The sequence below is a fragment of the Salmo salar genome, chromosome ssa24 (assembly GCF_905237065.1).
Source record: "Salmo salar chromosome ssa24, Ssal_v3.1, whole genome shotgun sequence".
Classification (NCBI taxonomy): domain Eukaryota; kingdom Metazoa; phylum Chordata; class Actinopteri; order Salmoniformes; family Salmonidae; genus Salmo; species Salmo salar.
Window position 1 is genome coordinate 47,878,581 of NC_059465.1, and position 19,241 is coordinate 47,897,821.

Below are 19,241 nucleotides of genomic sequence, written 5' to 3' on the forward strand. Positions count from 1 at the left end.
CCTATTCCCTATATAGTGCACTACTATAGACCAGAGCCCTATTCCCTATATAGTGCACTACTATAGACCAGAGCCCTATTCCCTATATAGTGCACTACTATAGACCAGAGCCCTATTCCCTATATAGTGCACTACTATAGACCAGGGCCCTATTCCCTATATAGTGCACTACTATAGACCAGAGCCCTATTCCCTATATAGTACACTACTATAGACCAGAGCCCTATTCCCTATATAGTGCACTACTATAGACCAGAGCCCTATTCCCTATATAGTGCACTACTATAGACCAGAGACCTATTCCCTATATAGTGGTACTACTTTAGCCCAGAGCCCTATTCCCTATATAGTGGTACTACTATAGACCAGAGCCCTATTCCCTATGTAGTGCACTACTATAGACCAGGGCCCTATTCCCTATATAGTGCACTACTATAGACCAGAGCCCTATTCCCTATATAGTGCACTACTATAGACCAGAGACCTATTCCCTATATAGTGGTACTACTTTAGACCAGAGCCCTATTCCCTATATAGTGCACTACTATAGACCAGAGCCCTATTCCCTATATAGTGCACTACTATAAACCAGGGCCCTATTCCCTATATAGTGCACTACTATAGACCAGGGCCCTATTCCCTATGTAGTGCACTACTATAGACCAGAGCCCTATTCCCTATATAGTGCTTTCCAATAGTCCCCCATAGGCAGTGAGGAGTGGGTGGGGGGAGAGAAGAAAGATCAACAATAAGCCAACATGTGACCCTCCTCACCCCGTAGGGAGAGAGGGGAGGATAGAGGGAGAAAGGACAGATTGATTCCTGAAACCCGTTCCTGACATGGTGGTCTGACTGAGGAAGGGGGGGGAGTATACAGGCTGAAGACAGGAGGAACCAGAGCACACAACGAGGAGAGTCCAGATCTGTGGAAACAGAGAGAGAGAGCTGTTAGAGAGAGAAAGAGCTGTTAGAGAGAGAAAGAGAGGGAGAGGGGGAGCCGCTAGAGAGGGAGAGAGGGAGCTGTTAGAGAAAGAGCTGTTAGAGAGAGAAAGAGCTGTTAGAGAAAGAGCTGTTAGAGAGAGAAAGAGAGGGAGAGAGGGAGCCGCTAGAGAGGGAGAGAGGGAGCTGTTAGAGAGGGAGCTGTTAGAGAGGGAGAGAGGGAGCTGTTAGAGAGGGAGCTGTTAGAGAGGGAGCTGTTAGAGAGGGAGCTGTTAGAGAGGGAGCCGTTAGAGAGGGAGCTGTTACAGAGGGAGCTGTTAGAGAGGGAGCTGTTAGAGAGGGAGCCGTTAGAGAGGGAGCCGTTAGAGAGGGAGCCGTTAGAGAGGGAGCCGTTAGAGAGGGAGCTGTTAGAGAGGGAGAGAGGGAGAGAGGGAGCCGTTAGAGAGGGAGCCGTTAGAGAGGGAGCTGTTAGAGAGGGAGCCGTTAGAGAGGGAGCTGTTAGAGAGGGAGAGAGGGAGCCGTTAGAGAGGGAGCCGTTAGAGAGGGAGCCGTTAGAGAGGGAGAGAGGGAGAGAGGGAGCTGTTAGAGAGGGAGCTGTTAGAGAGGGAGCCGTTAGAGAGGGAGCCGTTAGAGAGGGAGAGAGGGAGCCGTTAGAGAGGGAGAGAGGGAGCCGTTAGAGAGGGAGCTGTTAGAGAGGGAGCCGTTAGAGAGGGAGCCGTTAGAGAGGGAGAGAGGGAGCCGTTAGAGAGGGAGCTGTTAGAGAGGGAGCTGTTAGAGAGGGAGCCGTTAGAGAGGGAGCCGTTAGAGAGGGAGCCGTTAGAGAGGGAGCTGTTAGAGAGGGAGCCGTTAGAGAGGGAGCTGTTAGAGAGGGAGCTGTTAGAGAGGGAGCCGTTAGAGAGGGAGAGAGGGAGCCGTTAGAGAGGGAGCTGTTAGAGAGGGAGCCGTTAGAGAGGGAGCTGTTAGAGAGGGAGCTGTTAGAGAGGGAGCTGTTAGAGAGGGAGCTGTTAGAGAGGGAGCCGTTAGAGAGGGAGCCGTTAGAGAGGGAGCCGTTAGAGAGGGAGCTGTTAGAGAGGGAGCCGTTAGAGAGGGAGCTGTTAGAGAGGGAGCCGTTAGAGAGGGAGCTGTTAGAGAGGGAGCTGTTAGAGAGGGAGCTGTTAGAGAGGGAGCCGTTAGAGAGGGAGAGAGGGAGCCGCTAGAGAGGGAGCCGTTAGAGAGGGACCTGTTAGAGAGGGAGCCGTTAGAGAGGGAGCCGTTAGAGAGGGAGCCGTTAGAGAGGGAGCCGTTAGAGAGGGAGAAGTTAAAGAGGGAGAGAGGGAGCCGTTAGAGAGGGAGAGAGGGAGCCGTTAGAGAGGGAGCCGTTAAAGAGGGAGAGAGGGAGCCACTAGAGAGGGAGCTGTTAGAGAGGGAGAGAGGGAGCCGTTAGAGAGGGAGCCGTTAGAGAGGGAGAGAGGGAGCTGTTAGAGAGGGAGAAGTTAGAGAGGGAGCCGTTAGAGAGGGAGAAGTTAGAGAGGGAGCCGTTAGAGAGGGAGAGAGGGAGCTGTTAGAGAGGGAGCTGTTAGAGAGGGAGCTGTTAGAGAGGGAGCTGTTAGAGAGGGAGAGAGGGAGCCGTTAGAGAGGGAGCCGTTAGAGAGGGAGCCGTTAGAGAGGGAGCCGTTAGAGAGGGAGCCGTTAGAGAGGGAGCCGTTAGAGAGGGAGCCGCTAGAGAGGGAGCCGCTAGAGAGGGAGAAGTTAAAGAGGGAGAGAGGGAGCCGTTAGAGAGGGAGAGAGGGAGAGAGGGAGCCGCTAGAGAGGGAGAGAGGGAGAGAGGGAGCCGCTAGAGAGGGAGAGAGGGAGCCGCTAGAGAGGGAGCCGCTAGAGAGGGAGCCGTTAGAGAGGGAGCCGTTAGAGAGGGAGCCGTTAGAGAGGGAGCCGTTAGAGAGGGAGCCGTTAGAGAGGGAGCCGTTAGAGAGGGAGCCGTTAGAGAGGGAGCTGTTAGAGAGGGAGAGAGGGAGCTGTTAGAGAGGGAGAGAGGGAGCTGTTAGAGAGGGAGAGAGGGAGCTGTTAGAGAGGGAGCCGTTAGAGAGGGAGCCGTTAGAGAGGGAGCCGTTAGAGAGGGAGAGAGGGAGCTGTTAGAGAGGGAGCTATCCAGAGCACCTTCAACAAAGGCAGTCCAAAATGACCCCCTATTATTCACCATACTGGGGAAGAAGCTGTTTGTACCTGGTTCTATAGGTTAGGACCTGCAGACTGTGTTGAAGCGTGCAGTCTCTTCAAAGATCAGCTCCTTCAGGGTCTCTTTGGGTAGATCATCCAGCTCCATGTCGAACTTGAAAGGAGCCTCGGCTACAGGCTAACAGAGAGAGAGAGAGAGAGGAGGTTAGAGTCTACACCAGGGTCAGGGTTTATTATCTCTGTAGGGTGGTCGTACTGCTCCAGGTAAAGGTGAGTCAGGGTTTATTATCTCTGTAGGGTGGTAGTACTGCTCCAGGTAAAGGTGAGTCAGGGTTTATTATCTCTGTAGGGTGGTAGTACTGCTCCAGGTAAAGGTGAGTCAGGGTTTATTATCTCTGTAGGGTGGTCGTACTGCTCCAGGTAAAGGTGAGTCAGGGTTTATTATCTCTGTAGGGTGGTAGTACTGCTCCAGGTAAAGGTGAGTCAGGGTTTATTATCTCTGTAGGGTGGTAGTACTGCTCCAGGTAAAGGTGAGTCAGGGTTTATTATCTCTGTAGGGTGGTAGTACTGCTCCAGGTAAAGGTGAGTCAGGGTTTATTATCTCTGTAGGGTGGTAGTACTGCTCCAGGTAAAGGTGAGTCAGGGTTTATTATCTCTGTAGGGTGGTAGTACTGCTCCAGGTAAAGGTGAGTCAGGGTTTATTATCTCTGTAGGGTGGTAGTACTGCTCCAGGTAAAGGTGAGTCAGGGTTTATTATCTCTGTAGGGTGGTAGTACTGCTCCAGGTAAAGGTGAGTCAGGGTTTATTATCTCTGTAGGGTGGTCGTACTGCTCCAGGTAAAGGTGAGTCAGGGTTTATTATCTCTGTAGGGTGGTCGTACTGCTCCAGGTAAAGGTGAGTCAGGGTTTATTATCTCTGTAGGGTGGTAGTACTGCTCCAGGTAAAGGTGAGTCAGGGTTTATTATCTCTGTCGGGTGGTAGTACTAGTAGTTACTGACATTTAATCCTAGTAAAAATCCCCTGTCTTAGGTGAGTTAGGATCACCACTTTATTTTAAGAATGTGAAATGTCAGAATAATAGTAGAGAGAATGATTTATATCAGCTTTCATTTCTTTCATCACATTCCCAGTGGATAAGAAGTTTACATACACTCAATTAGTATTTGGTAGCATTGCCTTTATATTGTTTAACTTGGGTCAAACGTTTCGGGTAGCCTTCCACAAGCTTCCCACAGTAAGTTGGGTGAATTTTGGCCCTTTCCTCCTGACAGAGTTGGTGTAACTGAGTCAGGTTTGTAGACCTCCTTGCACGCACACGCCTTTTCAGTACTGCCCACAAATTTTCTATAGGCTTGAGGTCAGGGCTTTGTGATGGCCACTCCAATACCTTGACTTTGTCCTTGAGCCATTTTGCCACAACTTTGGAAGTATGCTTGGGGTCATTGTCCACTTGGAAGACCCATTTGCGACCAAGCTTTAACTTCCTGACTGATGTCTTGAGATGTTGCTTCAATATATCCACATAAATTCTCTTTCCTCATGATGTATCTATTTTGTGAAGTGCACCAGTCCCTCGTGCAGCAAAGCACCCCCACAACATGATGCTGCCACCCCCGTGCTTCACGGTTGGATGGTGTTCTTCGGCTTGCAAGCCTCCCCCTTTATCCTCCTAACATAACGATGGTCATTATGACCAAAAAGTTCTATTTTTGTTTCATCAGACCAGAGGACATTTCTCCAAAATGTACGATCTTGGTCCCCATGTGCAGTTGCAAACCGTAGTCTGGCTATTGGATAAGAGCGTCTGCTAAATGACTTAAATGTAAATGTCTGCTGCATTGAAGGTCTCCAAGAACACATTCTTAAATAGAAGTTTAGACTCTCCCTAGAGCTGGCGCTCGGCCAAACAAAATGAGCAATCGGGGGAGAAGGGTCTCGGTCAGGGAGGTGACCAAGAACCCAATGGTCACTCTGACAGAGCTCCAGAGTTCCTCTGTGGAGATGGGAGAACCTTCTAGAAGGACAACCATCTCTGCAGCACTCCACCAATCAGGCCTTTATGGTAGAGTGACAGACGGAAGCCACTCCTCAGTTAAAGGCACATGACAGCCCGCTTGAAGTTTGCCAAAAGGCACCTAAAGACTCAGATCATGAGAAACAGGATTCTCTGGTCTGATGAAACCAAGATTGAACTCTTTGGCCTGAATGTCAAGCGTCATGTCTGGAGGAAACCTGGCACCATCTCTACGGTGAAGCATGGTGGTGGCAGCATCATGCTGTGGGGATGTTTTTCAGTGGCAGGGACGGCGAGACTAGTCAGGATTGAGGGAAAGATGAACGGGGAAAAGTACAGAGAGATCCTTGATGAAAACCTGCTCCAGAGCATTCAGGACCTCAGACTGGGGCGAAGGTTCACCTTCCAACAGGACAACGACCCTAAAAACACAGCCGAGACAACACAGGAGCGGCTTCGGGACAACTCTCTGAATGTCCTTGACTGGCCCAGCCAGAGCCTGGACTTGAACCCGACCTAACATCTCTGGAGAGAACTGAAAATAGCTACGCAGCAACATTCCCCATTCAACCTGACAGAGCTTGAGAGGATCTGCAGAAAATGGGAGAAACTCCCCAAATACAGGTGTGCCAAGCTTGTAGCGTCATGCCCAAGAAGACTCAAGGCTGTAATTACTGCCAAAGGTGCGTCAACAAAGTACTAAGTAAAGGCTCTGAATACTTATGTCAATGTCATATTTCTGTTACTATTTGCAAACATTTCTAAAAACCTGTTTTTGCTTTGTCATGATGGGATATTGTGTGTAGATTGATTAAATAGTCCCCCCCCCCCAGTCAATGTTAGAATAAGGATAAGGCTGTAACGTAACAAAATGTGGAAAAAGTCTACTACTTTCCCAACATACTGTATATATTAGTTTAACTCAAACCTCATGCGTCATCCATATGATGGAAATCCATCGCAGTGAGAACTTTAACCCCGGGGTTTATTACCTCATCTGTAGGGCTGTAGTACTGCTCCAGGTAAGGGTGAGTCAGGGTCAGGGTTCAGGGGTCATTACCTCATCTGTAGGATCGTAGTACTGCTCCAGGTAAGGGTGAGTCAGGGTCAGGGGTCATTACCTCATCTGTAGGGCTGTAGTACTGCTCCAGGTAAGGGTGAGTCAGGGTCAGGGTTCATTACCTCATCTGTAGGATCGTAGTACTGCTCCAGGTAAGGGTGAGTCAGGGTCAGGGGTCATTACCTCATCTGTAGGGCTGTAGTACTGCTCCAGGTAAGGGTGAGCTAGGGTCAGGGGTCATTACCTCATCTGTAGGATCGTAGTACTGCTCCAGGTAAGGGTGAGTCAGGGTCAGGGGTCATTACCTCATCTGTAGGGCTGTAGTACTGCTCCAGGTAAGGGTGAGCTAGGGTCAGGGGTCATTACCTCATCTGTAGGGCTGTAGTACTGCTCCAGGTAAGGGTGAGCTAGGGTCAGGGGTCATTACCTCATCTGTAGGATCGTAGTACTGCTCCAGGTAAGGGTGAGTCAGGGTCAGGGGTCATTACCTCATCTGTAGGGCTGTAGTACTGCTCCAGGTAAGGGTGAGTCAGGGTCAGGGTTCATTACCTCATCTGTAGGATCGTAGTACTGCTCCAGGTAAAGGTGAGTCAGGGTTTATTATCTCTGTAGGGTGGTAGTACTGCTCCAGGTAAAGGTGAGTCAGGGTTTATTATCTCTGTAGGGTGGTCGTACTGCTCCAGGTAAAGGTGAGTCAGGGTTTATTATCTCTGTAGGGTGGTAGTACTGCTCCAGGTAAAGGTGAGTCAGGGTTTATTATCTCTGTAGGGTGGTAGTACTGCTCCAGGTAAAGGTGAGTCAGGGTTTATTATCTCTGTCGGGTGGTAGTACTAGTAGTTACTGACATTTAATCCTAGTAAAAATCCCCTGTCTTAGGTGAGTTAGGATCACCACTTTATTTTAAGAATGTGAAATGTCAGAATAATAGTAGAGAGAATGATTTATATCAGCTTTCATTTCTTTCATCACATTCCCAGTGGATAAGAAGTTTACATACACTCAATTAGTATTTGGTAGCATTGCCTTTATATTGTTTAACTTGGGTCAAACGTTTCGGGTAGCCTTCCACAAGCTTCCCACAGTAAGTTGGGTGAATTTTGGCCCTTTCCTCCTGACAGAGTTGGTGTAACTGAGTCAGGTTTGTAGACCTCCTTGCACGCACACGCCTTTTCAGTACTGCCCACAAATTTTCTATAGGCTTGAGGTCAGGGCTTTGTGATGGCCACTCCAATACCTTGACTTTGTCCTTGAGCCATTTTGCCACAACTTTGGAAGTATGCTTGGGGTCATTGTCCACTTGGAAGACCCATTTGCGACCAAGCTTTAACTTCCTGACTGATGTCTTGAGATGTTGCTTCAATATATCCACATAAATTCTCTTTCCTCATGATGTATCTATTTTGTGAAGTGCACCAGTCCCTCGTGCAGCAAAGCACCCCCACAACATGATGCTGCCACCCCCGTGCTTCACGGTTGGATGGTGTTCTTCGGCTTGCAAGCCTCCCCCTTTATCCTCCTAACATAACGATGGTCATTATGACCAAAAAGTTCTATTTTTGTTTCATCAGACCAGAGGACATTTCTCCAAAATGTACGATCTTGGTCCCCATGTGCAGTTGCAAACCGTAGTCTGGCTATTGGATAAGAGCGTCTGCTAAATGACTTAAATGTAAATGTCTGCTGCATTGAAGGTCTCCAAGAACACATTCTTAAATAGAAGTTTAGACTCTCCCTAGAGCTGGCGCTCGGCCAAACAAAATGAGCAATCGGGGAGAAGGGTCTCGGTCAGGGAGGTGACCAAGAACCCAATGGTCACTCTGACAGAGCTCCAGAGTTCCTCTGTGGAGATGGGAGAACCTTCTAGAAGGACAACCATCTCTGCAGCACTCCACCAATCAGGCCTTTATGGTAGAGTGACAGACGGAAGCCACTCCTCAGTTAAAGGCACATGACAGCCCGCTTGAAGTTTGCCAAAAGGCACCTAAAGACTCAGATCATGAGAAACAGGATTCTCTGGTCTGATGAAACCAAGATTGAACTCTTTGGCCTGAATGTCAAGCGTCATGTCTGGAGGAAACCTGGCACCATCTCTACGGTGAAGCATGGTGGTGGCAGCATCATGCTGTGGGGATGTTTTTCAGTGGCAGGGACGGCGAGACTAGTCAGGATTGAGGGAAAGATGAACGGGGAAAAGTACAGAGAGATCCTTGATGAAAACCTGCTCCAGAGCATTCAGGACCTCAGACTGGGGCGAAGGTTCACCTTCCAACAGGACAACGACCCTAAAAACACAGCCGAGACAACACAGGAGCGGCTTCGGGACAACTCTCTGAATGTCCTTGACTGGCCCAGCCAGAGCCTGGACTTGAACCCGACCTAACATCTCTGGAGAGAACTGAAAATAGCTACGCAGCAACATTCCCCATTCAACCTGACAGAGCTTGAGAGGATCTGCAGAAAATGGGAGAAACTCCCCAAATACAGGTGTGCCAAGCTTGTAGCGTCATGCCCAAGAAGACTCAAGGCTGTAATTACTGCCAAAGGTGCGTCAACAAAGTACTAAGTAAAGGCTCTGAATACTTATGTCAATGTCATATTTCTGTTACTATTTGCAAACATTTCTAAAAACCTGTTTTTGCTTTGTCATGATGGGATATTGTGTGTAGATTGATTAAATAGTCCCCCCCCCAGTCAATGTTAGAATAAGGATAAGGCTGTAACGTAACAAAATGTGGAAAAAGTCTACTACTTTCCCAACATACTGTATATATTAGTTTAACTCAAACCTCATGCGTCATCCATATGATGGAAATCCATCGCAGTGAGAACTTTAACCCCGGGGTTTATTACCTCATCTGTAGGGCTGTAGTACTGCTCCAGGTAAGGGTGAGTCAGGGTCAGGGTTCAGGGGTCATTACCTCATCTGTAGGATCGTAGTACTGCTCCAGGTAAGGGTGAGTCAGGGTCAGGGGTCATTACCTCATCTGTAGGGCTGTAGTACTGCTCCAGGTAAGGGTGAGTCAGGGTCAGGGTTCATTACCTCATCTGTAGGATCGTAGTACTGCTCCAGGTAAGGGTGAGTCAGGGTCAGGGGTCATTACCTCATCTGTAGGGCTGTAGTACTGCTCCAGGTAAGGGTGAGCTAGGGTCAGGGGTCATTACCTCATCTGTAGGGCTGTAGTACTGCTCCAGGTAAGGGTGAGCTAGGGTCAGGGGTCATTACCTCATCTGTAGGATCGTAGTACTGCTCCAGGTAAGGGTGAGTCAGGGTCAGGGGTCATTACCTCATCTGTAGGGCTGTAGTACTGCTCCAGGTAAGGGTGAGTCAGGGTCAGGGTTCATTACCTCATCTGTAGGATCGTAGTACTGCTCCAGGTAAAGGTGAGTCAGGGTTTATTATCTCTGTAGGGTGGTAGTACTGCTCCAGGTAAAGGTGAGTCAGGGTTTATTATCTCTGTAGGGTGGTCGTACTGCTCCAGGTAAAGGTGAGTCAGGGTTTATTATCTCTGTAGGGTGGTAGTACTGCTCCAGGTAAAGGTGAGTCAGGGTTTATTATCTCTGTAGGGTGGTAGTACTGCTCCAGGTAAAGGTGAGTCAGGGTTTATTATCTCTGTCGGGTGGTAGTACTAGTAGTTACTGACATTTAATCCTAGTAAAAATCCCCTGTCTTAGGTGAGTTAGGATCACCACTTTATTTTAAGAATGTGAAATGTCAGAATAATAGTACAGAGAATGATTTATATCAGCTTTCATTTCTTTCATCACATTCCCAGTGGATAAGAAGTTTACATACACTCAATTAGTATTTGGTAGCATTGCCTTTATATTGTTTAACTTGGGTCAAACGTTTCGGGTAGCCTTCCACAAGCTTCCCACAGTAAGTTGGGTGAATTTTGGCCCTTTCCTCCTGACAGAGTTGGTGTAACTGAGTCAGGTTTGTAGACCTCCTTGCACGCACACGCCTTTTCAGTACTGCCCACAAATTTTCTATAGGCTTGAGGTCAGGGCTTTGTGATGGCCACTCCAATACCTTGACTTTGTCCTTGAGCCATTTTGCCACAACTTTGGAAGTATGCTTGGGGTCATTGTCCACTTGGAAGACCCATTTGCGACCAAGCTTTAACTTCCTGACTGATGTCTTGAGATGTTGCTTCAATATATCCACATAAATTCTCTTTCCTCATGATGTATCTATTTTGTGAAGTGCACCAGTCCCTCCTGCAGCAAAGCACCCCCACAACATGATGCTGCCACCCCCGTGCTTCACGGTTGGATGGTGTTCTTCGGCTTGCAAGCCTCCCCCTTTATCCTCCTAACATAACGATGGTCATTATGACCAAAAAGTTCTATTTTTGTTTCATCAGACCAGAGGACATTTCTCCAAAATGTACGATCTTGGTCCCCATGTGCAGTTGCAAACCGTAGTCTGGCTATTGGATAAGAGCGTCTGCTAAATGACTTAAATGTAAATGTCTGCTGCATTGAAGGTCTCCAAGAACACATTCTTAAATAGAAGTTTAGACTCTCCCTAGAGCTGGCGCTCGGCCAAACAAAATGAGCAATCGGGGGAGAAGGGTCTCGGTCAGGGAGGTGACCAAGAACCCAATGGTCACTCTGACAGAGCTCCAGAGTTCCTCTGTGGAGATGGGAGAACCTTCTAGAAGGACAACCATCTCTGCAGCACTCCACCAATCAGGCCTTTATGGTAGAGTGACAGACGGAAGCCACTCCTCAGTTAAAGGCACATGACAGCCCGCTTGAAGTTTGCCAAAAGGCACCTAAAGACTCAGATCATGAGAAACAGGATTCTCTGGTCTGATGAAACCAAGATTGAACTCTTTGGCCTGAATGTCAAGCGTCATGTCTGGAGGAAACCTGGCACCATCTCTACGGTGAAGCATGGTGGTGGCAGCATCATGCTGTGGGGATGTTTTTCAGTGGCAGGGACGGCGAGACTAGTCAGGATTGAGGGAAAGATGAACGGGGAAAAGTACAGAGAGATCCTTGATGAAAACCTGCTCCAGAGCATTCAGGACCTCAGACTGGGGCGAAGGTTCACCTTCCAACAGGACAACGACCCTAAAAACACAGCCGAGACAACACAGGAGCGGCTTCGGGACAACTCTCTGAATGTCCTTGACTGGCCCAGCCAGAGCCTGGACTTGAACCCGACCTAACATCTCTGGAGAGAACTGAAAATAGCTACGCAGCAACATTCCCCATTCAACCTGACAGAGCTTGAGAGGATCTGCAGAAAATGGGAGAAACTCCCCAAATACAGGTGTGCCAAGCTTGTAGCGTCATGCCCAAGAAGACTCAAGGCTGTAATTACTGCCAAAGGTGCGTCAACAAAGTACTAAGTAAAGGCTCTGAATACTTATGTCAATGTCATATTTCTGTTACTATTTGCAAACATTTCTAAAAACCTGTTTTTGCTTTGTCATGATGGGATATTGTGTGTAGATTGATTAAATAGTCCCCCCCCAGTCAATGTTAGAATAAGGATAAGGCTGTAACGTAACAAAATGTGGAAAAAGTCTACTACTTTCCCAACATACTGTATATATTAGTTTAACTCAAACCTCATGCGTCATCCATATGATGGAAATCCATCGCAGTGAGAACTTTAACCCCGGGGTTTATTACCTCATCTGTAGGGCTGTAGTACTGCTCCAGGTAAGGGTGAGTCAGGGTCAGGGTTCAGGGGTCATTACCTCATCTGTAGGATCGTAGTACTGCTCCAGGTAAGGGTGAGTCAGGGTCAGGGGTCATTACCTCATCTGTAGGGCTGTAGTACTGCTCCAGGTAAGGGTGAGTCAGGGTCAGGGTTCATTACCTCATCTGTAGGATCGTAGTACTGCTCCAGGTAAGGGTGAGTCAGGGTCAGGGTCATTACCTCATCTGTAGGGCTGTAGTACTGCTCCAGGTAAGGGTGAGCTAGGGTCAGGGGTCATTACCTCATCTGTAGGGCTGTAGTACTGCTCCAGGTAAGGGTGAGCTAGGGTCAGGGGTCATTACCTCATCTGTAGGATCGTAGTACTGCTCCAGGTAAGGGTGAGTCAGGGTCAGGGGTCATTACCTCATCTGTAGGGCTGTAGTACTGCTCCAGGTAAGGGTGAGTCAGGGTCAGGGTTCATTACCTCATCTGTAGGATCGTAGTACTGCTCCAGGTAAAGGTGAGTCAGGGTTTATTATCTCTGTAGGGTGGTAGTACTGCTCCAGGTAAAGGTGAGTCAGGGTTTATTATCTCTGTAGGGTGGTCGTACTGCTCCAGGTAAAGGTGAGTCAGGGTTTATTATCTCTGTAGGGTGGTAGTACTGCTCCAGGTAAAGGTGAGTCAGGGTTTATTATCTCTGTAGGGTGGTAGTACTGCTCCAGGTAAAGGTGAGTCAGGGTTTATTATCTCTGTCGGGTGGTAGTACTAGTAGTTACTGACATTTAATCCTAGTAAAAATCCCCTGTCTTAGGTGAGTTAGGATCACCACTTTATTTTAAGAATGTGAAATGTCAGAATAATAGTACAGAGAATGATTTATATCAGCTTTCATTTCTTTCATCACATTCCCAGTGGATAAGAAGTTTACATACACTCAATTAGTATTTGGTAGCATTGCCTTTATATTGTTTAACTTGGGTCAAACGTTTCGGGTAGCCTTCCACAAGCTTCCCACAGTAAGTTGGGTGAATTTTGGCCCTTTCCTCCTGACAGAGTTGGTGTAACTGAGTCAGGTTTGTAGACCTCCTTGCACGCACACGCCTTTTCAGTACTGCCCACAAATTTTCTATAGGCTTGAGGTCAGGGCTTTGTGATGGCCACTCCAATACCTTGACTTTGTCCTTGAGCCATTTTGCCACAACTTTGGAAGTATGCTTGGGGTCATTGTCCACTTGGAAGACCCATTTGCGACCAAGCTTTAACTTCCTGACTGATGTCTTGAGATGTTGCTTCAATATATCCACATAAATTCTCTTTCCTCATGATGTATCTATTTTGTGAAGTGCACCAGTCCCTCCTGCAGCAAAGCACCCCCACAACATGATGCTGCCACCCCCGTGCTTCACGGTTGGATGGTGTTCTTCGGCTTGCAAGCCTCCCCCTTTATCCTCCTAACATAACGATGGTCATTATGACCAAAAAGTTCTATTTTTGTTTCATCAGACCAGAGGACATTTCTCCAAAATGTACGATCTTGGTCCCCATGTGCAGTTGCAAACCGTAGTCTGGCTATTGGATAAGAGCGTCTGCTAAATGACTTAAATGTAAATGTCTGCTGCATTGAAGGTCTCCAAGAACACATTCTTAAATAGAAGTTTAGACTCTCCCTAGAGCTGGCGCTCGGCCAAACAAAATGAGCAATCGGGGAGAAGGGTCTCGGTCAGGGAGGTGACCAAGAACCCAATGGTCACTCTGACAGAGCTCCAGAGTTCCTCTGTGGAGATGGGAGAACCTTCTAGAAGGACAACCATCTCTGCAGCACTCCACCAATCAGGCCTTTATGGTAGAGTGACAGACGGAAGCCACTCCTCAGTTAAAGGCACATGACAGCCCGCTTGAAGTTTGCCAAAAGGCACCTAAAGACTCAGATCATGAGAAACAGGATTCTCTGGTCTGATGAAACCAAGATTGAACTCTTTGGCCTGAATGTCAAGCGTCATGTCTGGAGGAAACCTGGCACCATCTCTACGGTGAAGCATGGTGGTGGCAGCATCATGCTGTGGGGATGTTTTTCAGTGGCAGGGACGGCGAGACTAGTCAGGATTGAGGGAAAGATGAACGGGGAAAAGTACAGAGAGATCCTTGATGAAAACCTGCTCCAGAGCATTCAGGACCTCAGACTGGGGCGAAGGTTCACCTTCCAACAGGACAACGACCCTAAAAACACAGCCGAGACAACACAGGAGCGGCTTCGGGACAACTCTCTGAATGTCCTTGACTGGCCCAGCCAGAGCCTGGACTTGAACCCGACCTAACATCTCTGGAGAGAACTGAAAATAGCTACGCAGCAACATTCCCCATTCAACCTGACAGAGCTTGAGAGGATCTGCAGAAAATGGGAGAAACTCCCCAAATACAGGTGTGCCAAGCTTGTAGCGTCATGCCCAAGAAGACTCAAGGCTGTAATTACTGCCAAAGGTGCGTCAACAAAGTACTAAGTAAAGGCTCTGAATACTTATGTCAATGTCATATTTCTGTTACTATTTGCAAACATTTCTAAAAACCTGTTTTTGCTTTGTCATGATGGGATATTGTGTGTAGATTGATTAAATAGTCCCCCCCCAGTCAATGTTAGAATAAGGATAAGGCTGTAACGTAACAAAATGTGGAAAAAGTCTACTACTTTCCCAACATACTGTATATATTAGTTTAACTCAAACCTCATGCGTCATCCATATGATGGAAATCCATCGCAGTGAGAACTTTAACCCCGGGGTTTATTACCTCATCTGTAGGGCTGTAGTACTGCTCCAGGTAAGGGTGAGTCAGGGTCAGGGTTCAGGGGTCATTACCTCATCTGTAGGATCGTAGTACTGCTCCAGGTAAGGGTGAGTCAGGGTCAGGGGTCATTACCTCATCTGTAGGGCTGTAGTACTGCTCCAGGTAAGGGTGAGTCAGGGTCAGGGTTCAGGGGTCATTACCTCATCTGTAGGATCGTAGTACTGCTCCAGGTAAGGGTGAGTCAGGGTCAGGGGTCATTACCTCATCTGTAGGGCTGTAGTACTGCTCCAGGTAAGGGTGAGTCAGGGTCAGGGTTCATTACCTCATCTGTAGGATCGTAGTACTGCTCCAGGTAAGGGTGAGTCAGGGTCAGGGGTCATTACCTCATCTGTAGGGCTGTAGTACTGCTCCAGGTAAGGGTGAGCTAGGGTCAGGGGTCATTACCTCATCTGTAGGGCTGTAGTACTGCTCCAGGTAAGGGTGAGCTAGGGTCAGGGGTCATTACCTCATCTGTAGGATCGTAGTACTGCTCCAGGTAAGGGTGAGTCAGGGTCAGGGGTCATTACCTCATCTGTAGGGCTGTAGTACTGCTCCAGGTAAGGGTGAGTCAGGGTCAGGGTTCATTACCTCATCTGTAGGATCGTAGTACTGCTCCAGGTAAGGGTGAGTCAGGGTCAGGGGTCATTACCTCATCTGTAGGGCTGTAGTACTGCTCCAGGTAAGGGTGAGTCAGGGTCAGGGTTCATTACCTCATCTGTAGGATCGTAGTACTGCTCCAGGTAAGGGTGAGTCAGGGTCAGGGTTCAGGGGTCATTACCTCATCTGTAGGATCGTAGTACTGCTCCAGGTAAGGGTGAGTCAGGGTCAGGGTTCATTACCTCATCTGTAGGATCGTAGTACTGCTCCAGGTAAGGGTGAGTCAGGGTCAGGGGTCATTACCTCATCTGTAGGGATGTAGTACTGCTCCAGGTAAGGGTGAGCTAGGGTCAGGGGTCATTACCTCATCTGTAGGGCTGTAGTACTGCTCCAGGTAAGGGTGAGCTAGGGTCAGGGGTCATTACCTCATCTGTAGGATCGTAGTACTGCTCCAGGTAAGGGTGAGTCAGGGTCAGGGGTCATTACCTCATCTGTAGGGCTGTAGTACTGCTCCAGGTAAGGGTGAGTCAGGGTCAGGGTTCATTACCTCATCTGTAGGATCGTAGTACTGCTCCAGGTAAGGGTGAGTCAGGGTCAGGGGTCATTACCTCATCTGTAGGGCTGTAGTACTGCTCCAGGTAAGGGTGAGCTAGGGTCAGGGGTCATTACCTCATCTGTAGGGCTGTAGTACTGCTCCAGGTAAGGGTGAGCTAGGGTCAGGGGTCATTACCTCATCTGTAGGGCTGTAGTACTGCTCCAGATCACGGTGAGCTAGGGTCAGGGGTCATTACCGCATCTGTAGGGCTGTAGTACTGCTCCAGGTAAGGGTGAGTCAGGGTCAGGGGTCATTACCTCATCTGTAGGGCTGTAGTACTGCTCCAGGTAAGGGTGAGCTAGGGTCAGGGGTCATTACCTCATCTGTAGGGCTGTAGTACTGCTCCAGGTAAGGGTGAGCTAGGGTCAGGGGTCATTACCTCATCTGTAGGGCTGTAGTACTGCTCCAGGTAAGGGTGAGCTAGGGTCAGGGGTCATTACCTCATCTGTAGGGATGTAGTACTGCTCCAGGTAAGGGTGAGTCAGGGTCAGGGGTCATTACCTCATCTGTAGGGATGTAGTACTGCTCCAGGTAAGGGTGAGTCAGGGTCAGGGTTCAGAGTTCATTACCTCATCTGTAGGATCGTAGTACTGCTCCAGGTAAGGGTGAGCCAGAGCCTCCTCCACCTCGATCCTCTTGTGGGGGTTAAAGGTCAACATCTTGTCCAGCAGGTCCAGAGCTTTGGGGTCGGCGTTGGGGAAGAGGCGGCTCCAGGGAACCTTGCAGCGCAGCGGGAGAGACAGCAGGTAGTTCCTGGCCTTGATGTTGATGATACAGTTCAGATCCTCCTGGGAAGGAGACCCTAGGATACCTGGAGGGGGACACCAGGGGTCAACTCAACAGCTAGAGGGAGACACCAGGGGTCACCTCAACAGCTAGAGGGAGACACCAGGGGTCACCTCAACAGCTAGAGGGAGACACCAGGGGTCACCTCAACAGCTAGAGGGAGACACCAGGGGTCACCTCAACAGCTAGACGGGAGACACCAGGGGTCAACAGCTAGAGGGGGACACCAGGGGTCACCTCAACAGCTAGAGGGAGACACCAGGGGTCACCTCAACAGCTAGAGGGAGACACCAGGGGTCAACTCAACAGCTAGACGGGAGACACCAGGGGTCAACTCAACAGCTAGAGGGGGACACCAGGGGTCAACTCAACAGCTAGAGGGAGACACCAGGGGTCAACTCAACAGCTAGACGGGAGACACCAGGGGTCAACTCAACAGCTAGAGGGGAGACACCAGGGGTCAACTCAACAGCTAGAGGGAGACACCAGGGGTCAACTCAACAGCTAGAGGGGGGACACCAGGGGTCACCTCAACAGCTAGAGGGAGACACCAGGGGTCAACTCAACAGCTAGACGGGAGACACCAGGGGTCAACTCAACAGCTAGAGGGAGACACCAGGGGTCAACTCAACAGCTAGAGGGGGACACCAGGGGTCAACTCAACAGCTAGAGGGAGACACCAGGGGTCACCTCAACAGCTAGAGGGAGACACCAGGGGTCAACTCAACAGCTAGACGGGAGACACCAGGGGTCACCTCAACAGCTAGAGGGAGACACCAGGGGTCAACTCAACAGCTAGAGGGGGACACCAGGGGTCACCTCAACAGCTAGAGGGAGACACCAGGGGTCACCTCAACAGCTAGACGGGAGACACCAGGGGTCAACAGCTAGAGGGGGACACCAGGGGTCACCTCAACAGCTAGAGGGAGACACCAGGGGTCACCTCAACAGCTAGAGGGAGACACCAGGGGTCACCTCAACAGCTAGAGGGAGACACCAGGGGTCAACTCAACAGCTAGAGGGAGACATGACACCAGGGGTCAACTCAACAGCTAGAGGGAGACATGACACCAGGGGTCACCTCAACAGCTAGAGGGAGACACCAGGGGTCACCTCAACAGCTAGAGGGAGACACCAGGGGTCAACTCAACAGCTAGAGGGAGACACCAGGGGTCACCTCAACAGCTAGAGGGAGACACCAGGGGTCACCTCAACAGCTAGAGGGAGACACCAGGGGTCACCTCAACAGCTAGACGGGAGACACCAGGGGTCAACTCAACAGCTAGAGGGAGACACCAGGGGTCAACTCAACAGCTAGAGGGAGACACCAGGGGTCACCTCAACAGCTAGAGGGAGACACCAGGGGTCAACTCAACAGCTAGAGGGAGACACCAGGGGTCACCTCAACAGCTAGAGGGGGACACCAGGGGTCACCTCAACAGCTAGAGGGGGACATGACACCAGGGGTCAACTCAACAGCTAGAGGGAGACACCAGGGGTCACCTCAACAGCTAGACGGGAGACACCAGGGGTCAACAGCTAGAGGGAGACACCAGGGGTCACCTCAACAGCTAGAGGGAGACACCAGGGGTCACCTCAACAGCTAGAGGGGGACACCAGGGGTCAACAGCTAGAGGGAGACACCAGGGGTCAACTCAACAGCTAGAGGGGGACACCAGGGGTCACCTCAACAGCTAGAGGGAGACACCAGGGGTCAACTCAACAGCTAGAGGGAGACACCAGGGGTCAACTCAACAGCTAGAGGGAGACATGACACCAGGGGTCAACTCAACAGCTAGAGGGGGACACCAGGGGTCACCTCAACAGCTAGAGGGAGACACCAGGGGTCACCTCAACAGCTAGACGGGAGACACCAGGGGTCAACTCAACAGCTAGAGGGAGACACCAGGGGTCAACTCAACAGCTAGAGGGGGACACCAGGGGTCACCTCAACAGCTAGAGGGGGACACCAGGGGTCAACTCAACAGCTAGAGGGAGACACCAGGGGTCAACTCAACAGCTAGAGGGAGACATGACACCAGGGGTCAACTCAACAGCTAGAGGGGGACACCAGGGGTCACCTCAACAGCTAGAGGGAGACACCAGGGGTCAACTCAACAGCTAGAGGGAGACACCAGGGGTCAACAGCTAGAGGGGGACACCAGGGGTCACCTCAACAGCTAGAGGGGGACACCAGGGGTCAACTCAACAGCTAGAGGGAGACACCAGGGGTCACCTCAACAGCTAGAGGGAGACACCAGGGGTCACCTCAACAGCTAGAGGGGGACACCAGGGGTCACCTCAACAGCTAGAGGGAGACACCAGGGGTCACCTCAACAGCTAGAGGGGGACACCAGGGGTCAACAGCTAGAGGGAGACACCAGGGGTCAACTCAACAGCTAGAGGGGGGACACCAGGGGTCAACAGCTAGAGGGAGACACCAGGGGTCAACAGCTAGAGGGGGACACCAGGGGTCAACAGCTAGAGGGAGACACCAGGGGTCAACAGCTAGAGGGGGACACCAGGGGTCAACAGCTAGAGGGGGACACCAGGGGTCAACAGCTAGAGGGAGACACCAGGGGTCAACAGCTAGAGGGGGACACCAGGGGTCAACAGCTAGAGG

At 50.0% G+C, this 19,241-nt stretch overlaps 1 protein-coding gene across 1 annotated transcript in view; it reads right to left on the reverse strand.

Moving 5' to 3' along the window:
• Window positions 1–559: 559 nt before the first annotated feature.
• Window positions 560–19,241, reverse strand: part of LOC123730405 (mitogen-activated protein kinase 1) — a 71,682-nt gene continuing 53,000 nt past the window's right edge. The window contains exons 6-8 of the mRNA XM_045706955.1: window positions 16,402–16,643; window positions 3,139–3,268; window positions 560–923 (exon numbers count right to left, since the gene is read on the reverse strand). Of these exons, the coding sequence (XP_045562911.1) occupies window positions 3,152–3,268; window positions 16,402–16,643 (359 nt within the window). The 3' untranslated portion in view covers window positions 560–923; window positions 3,139–3,151. The remainder of the gene's footprint in view (window positions 924–3,138; window positions 3,269–16,401; window positions 16,644–19,241) is intronic.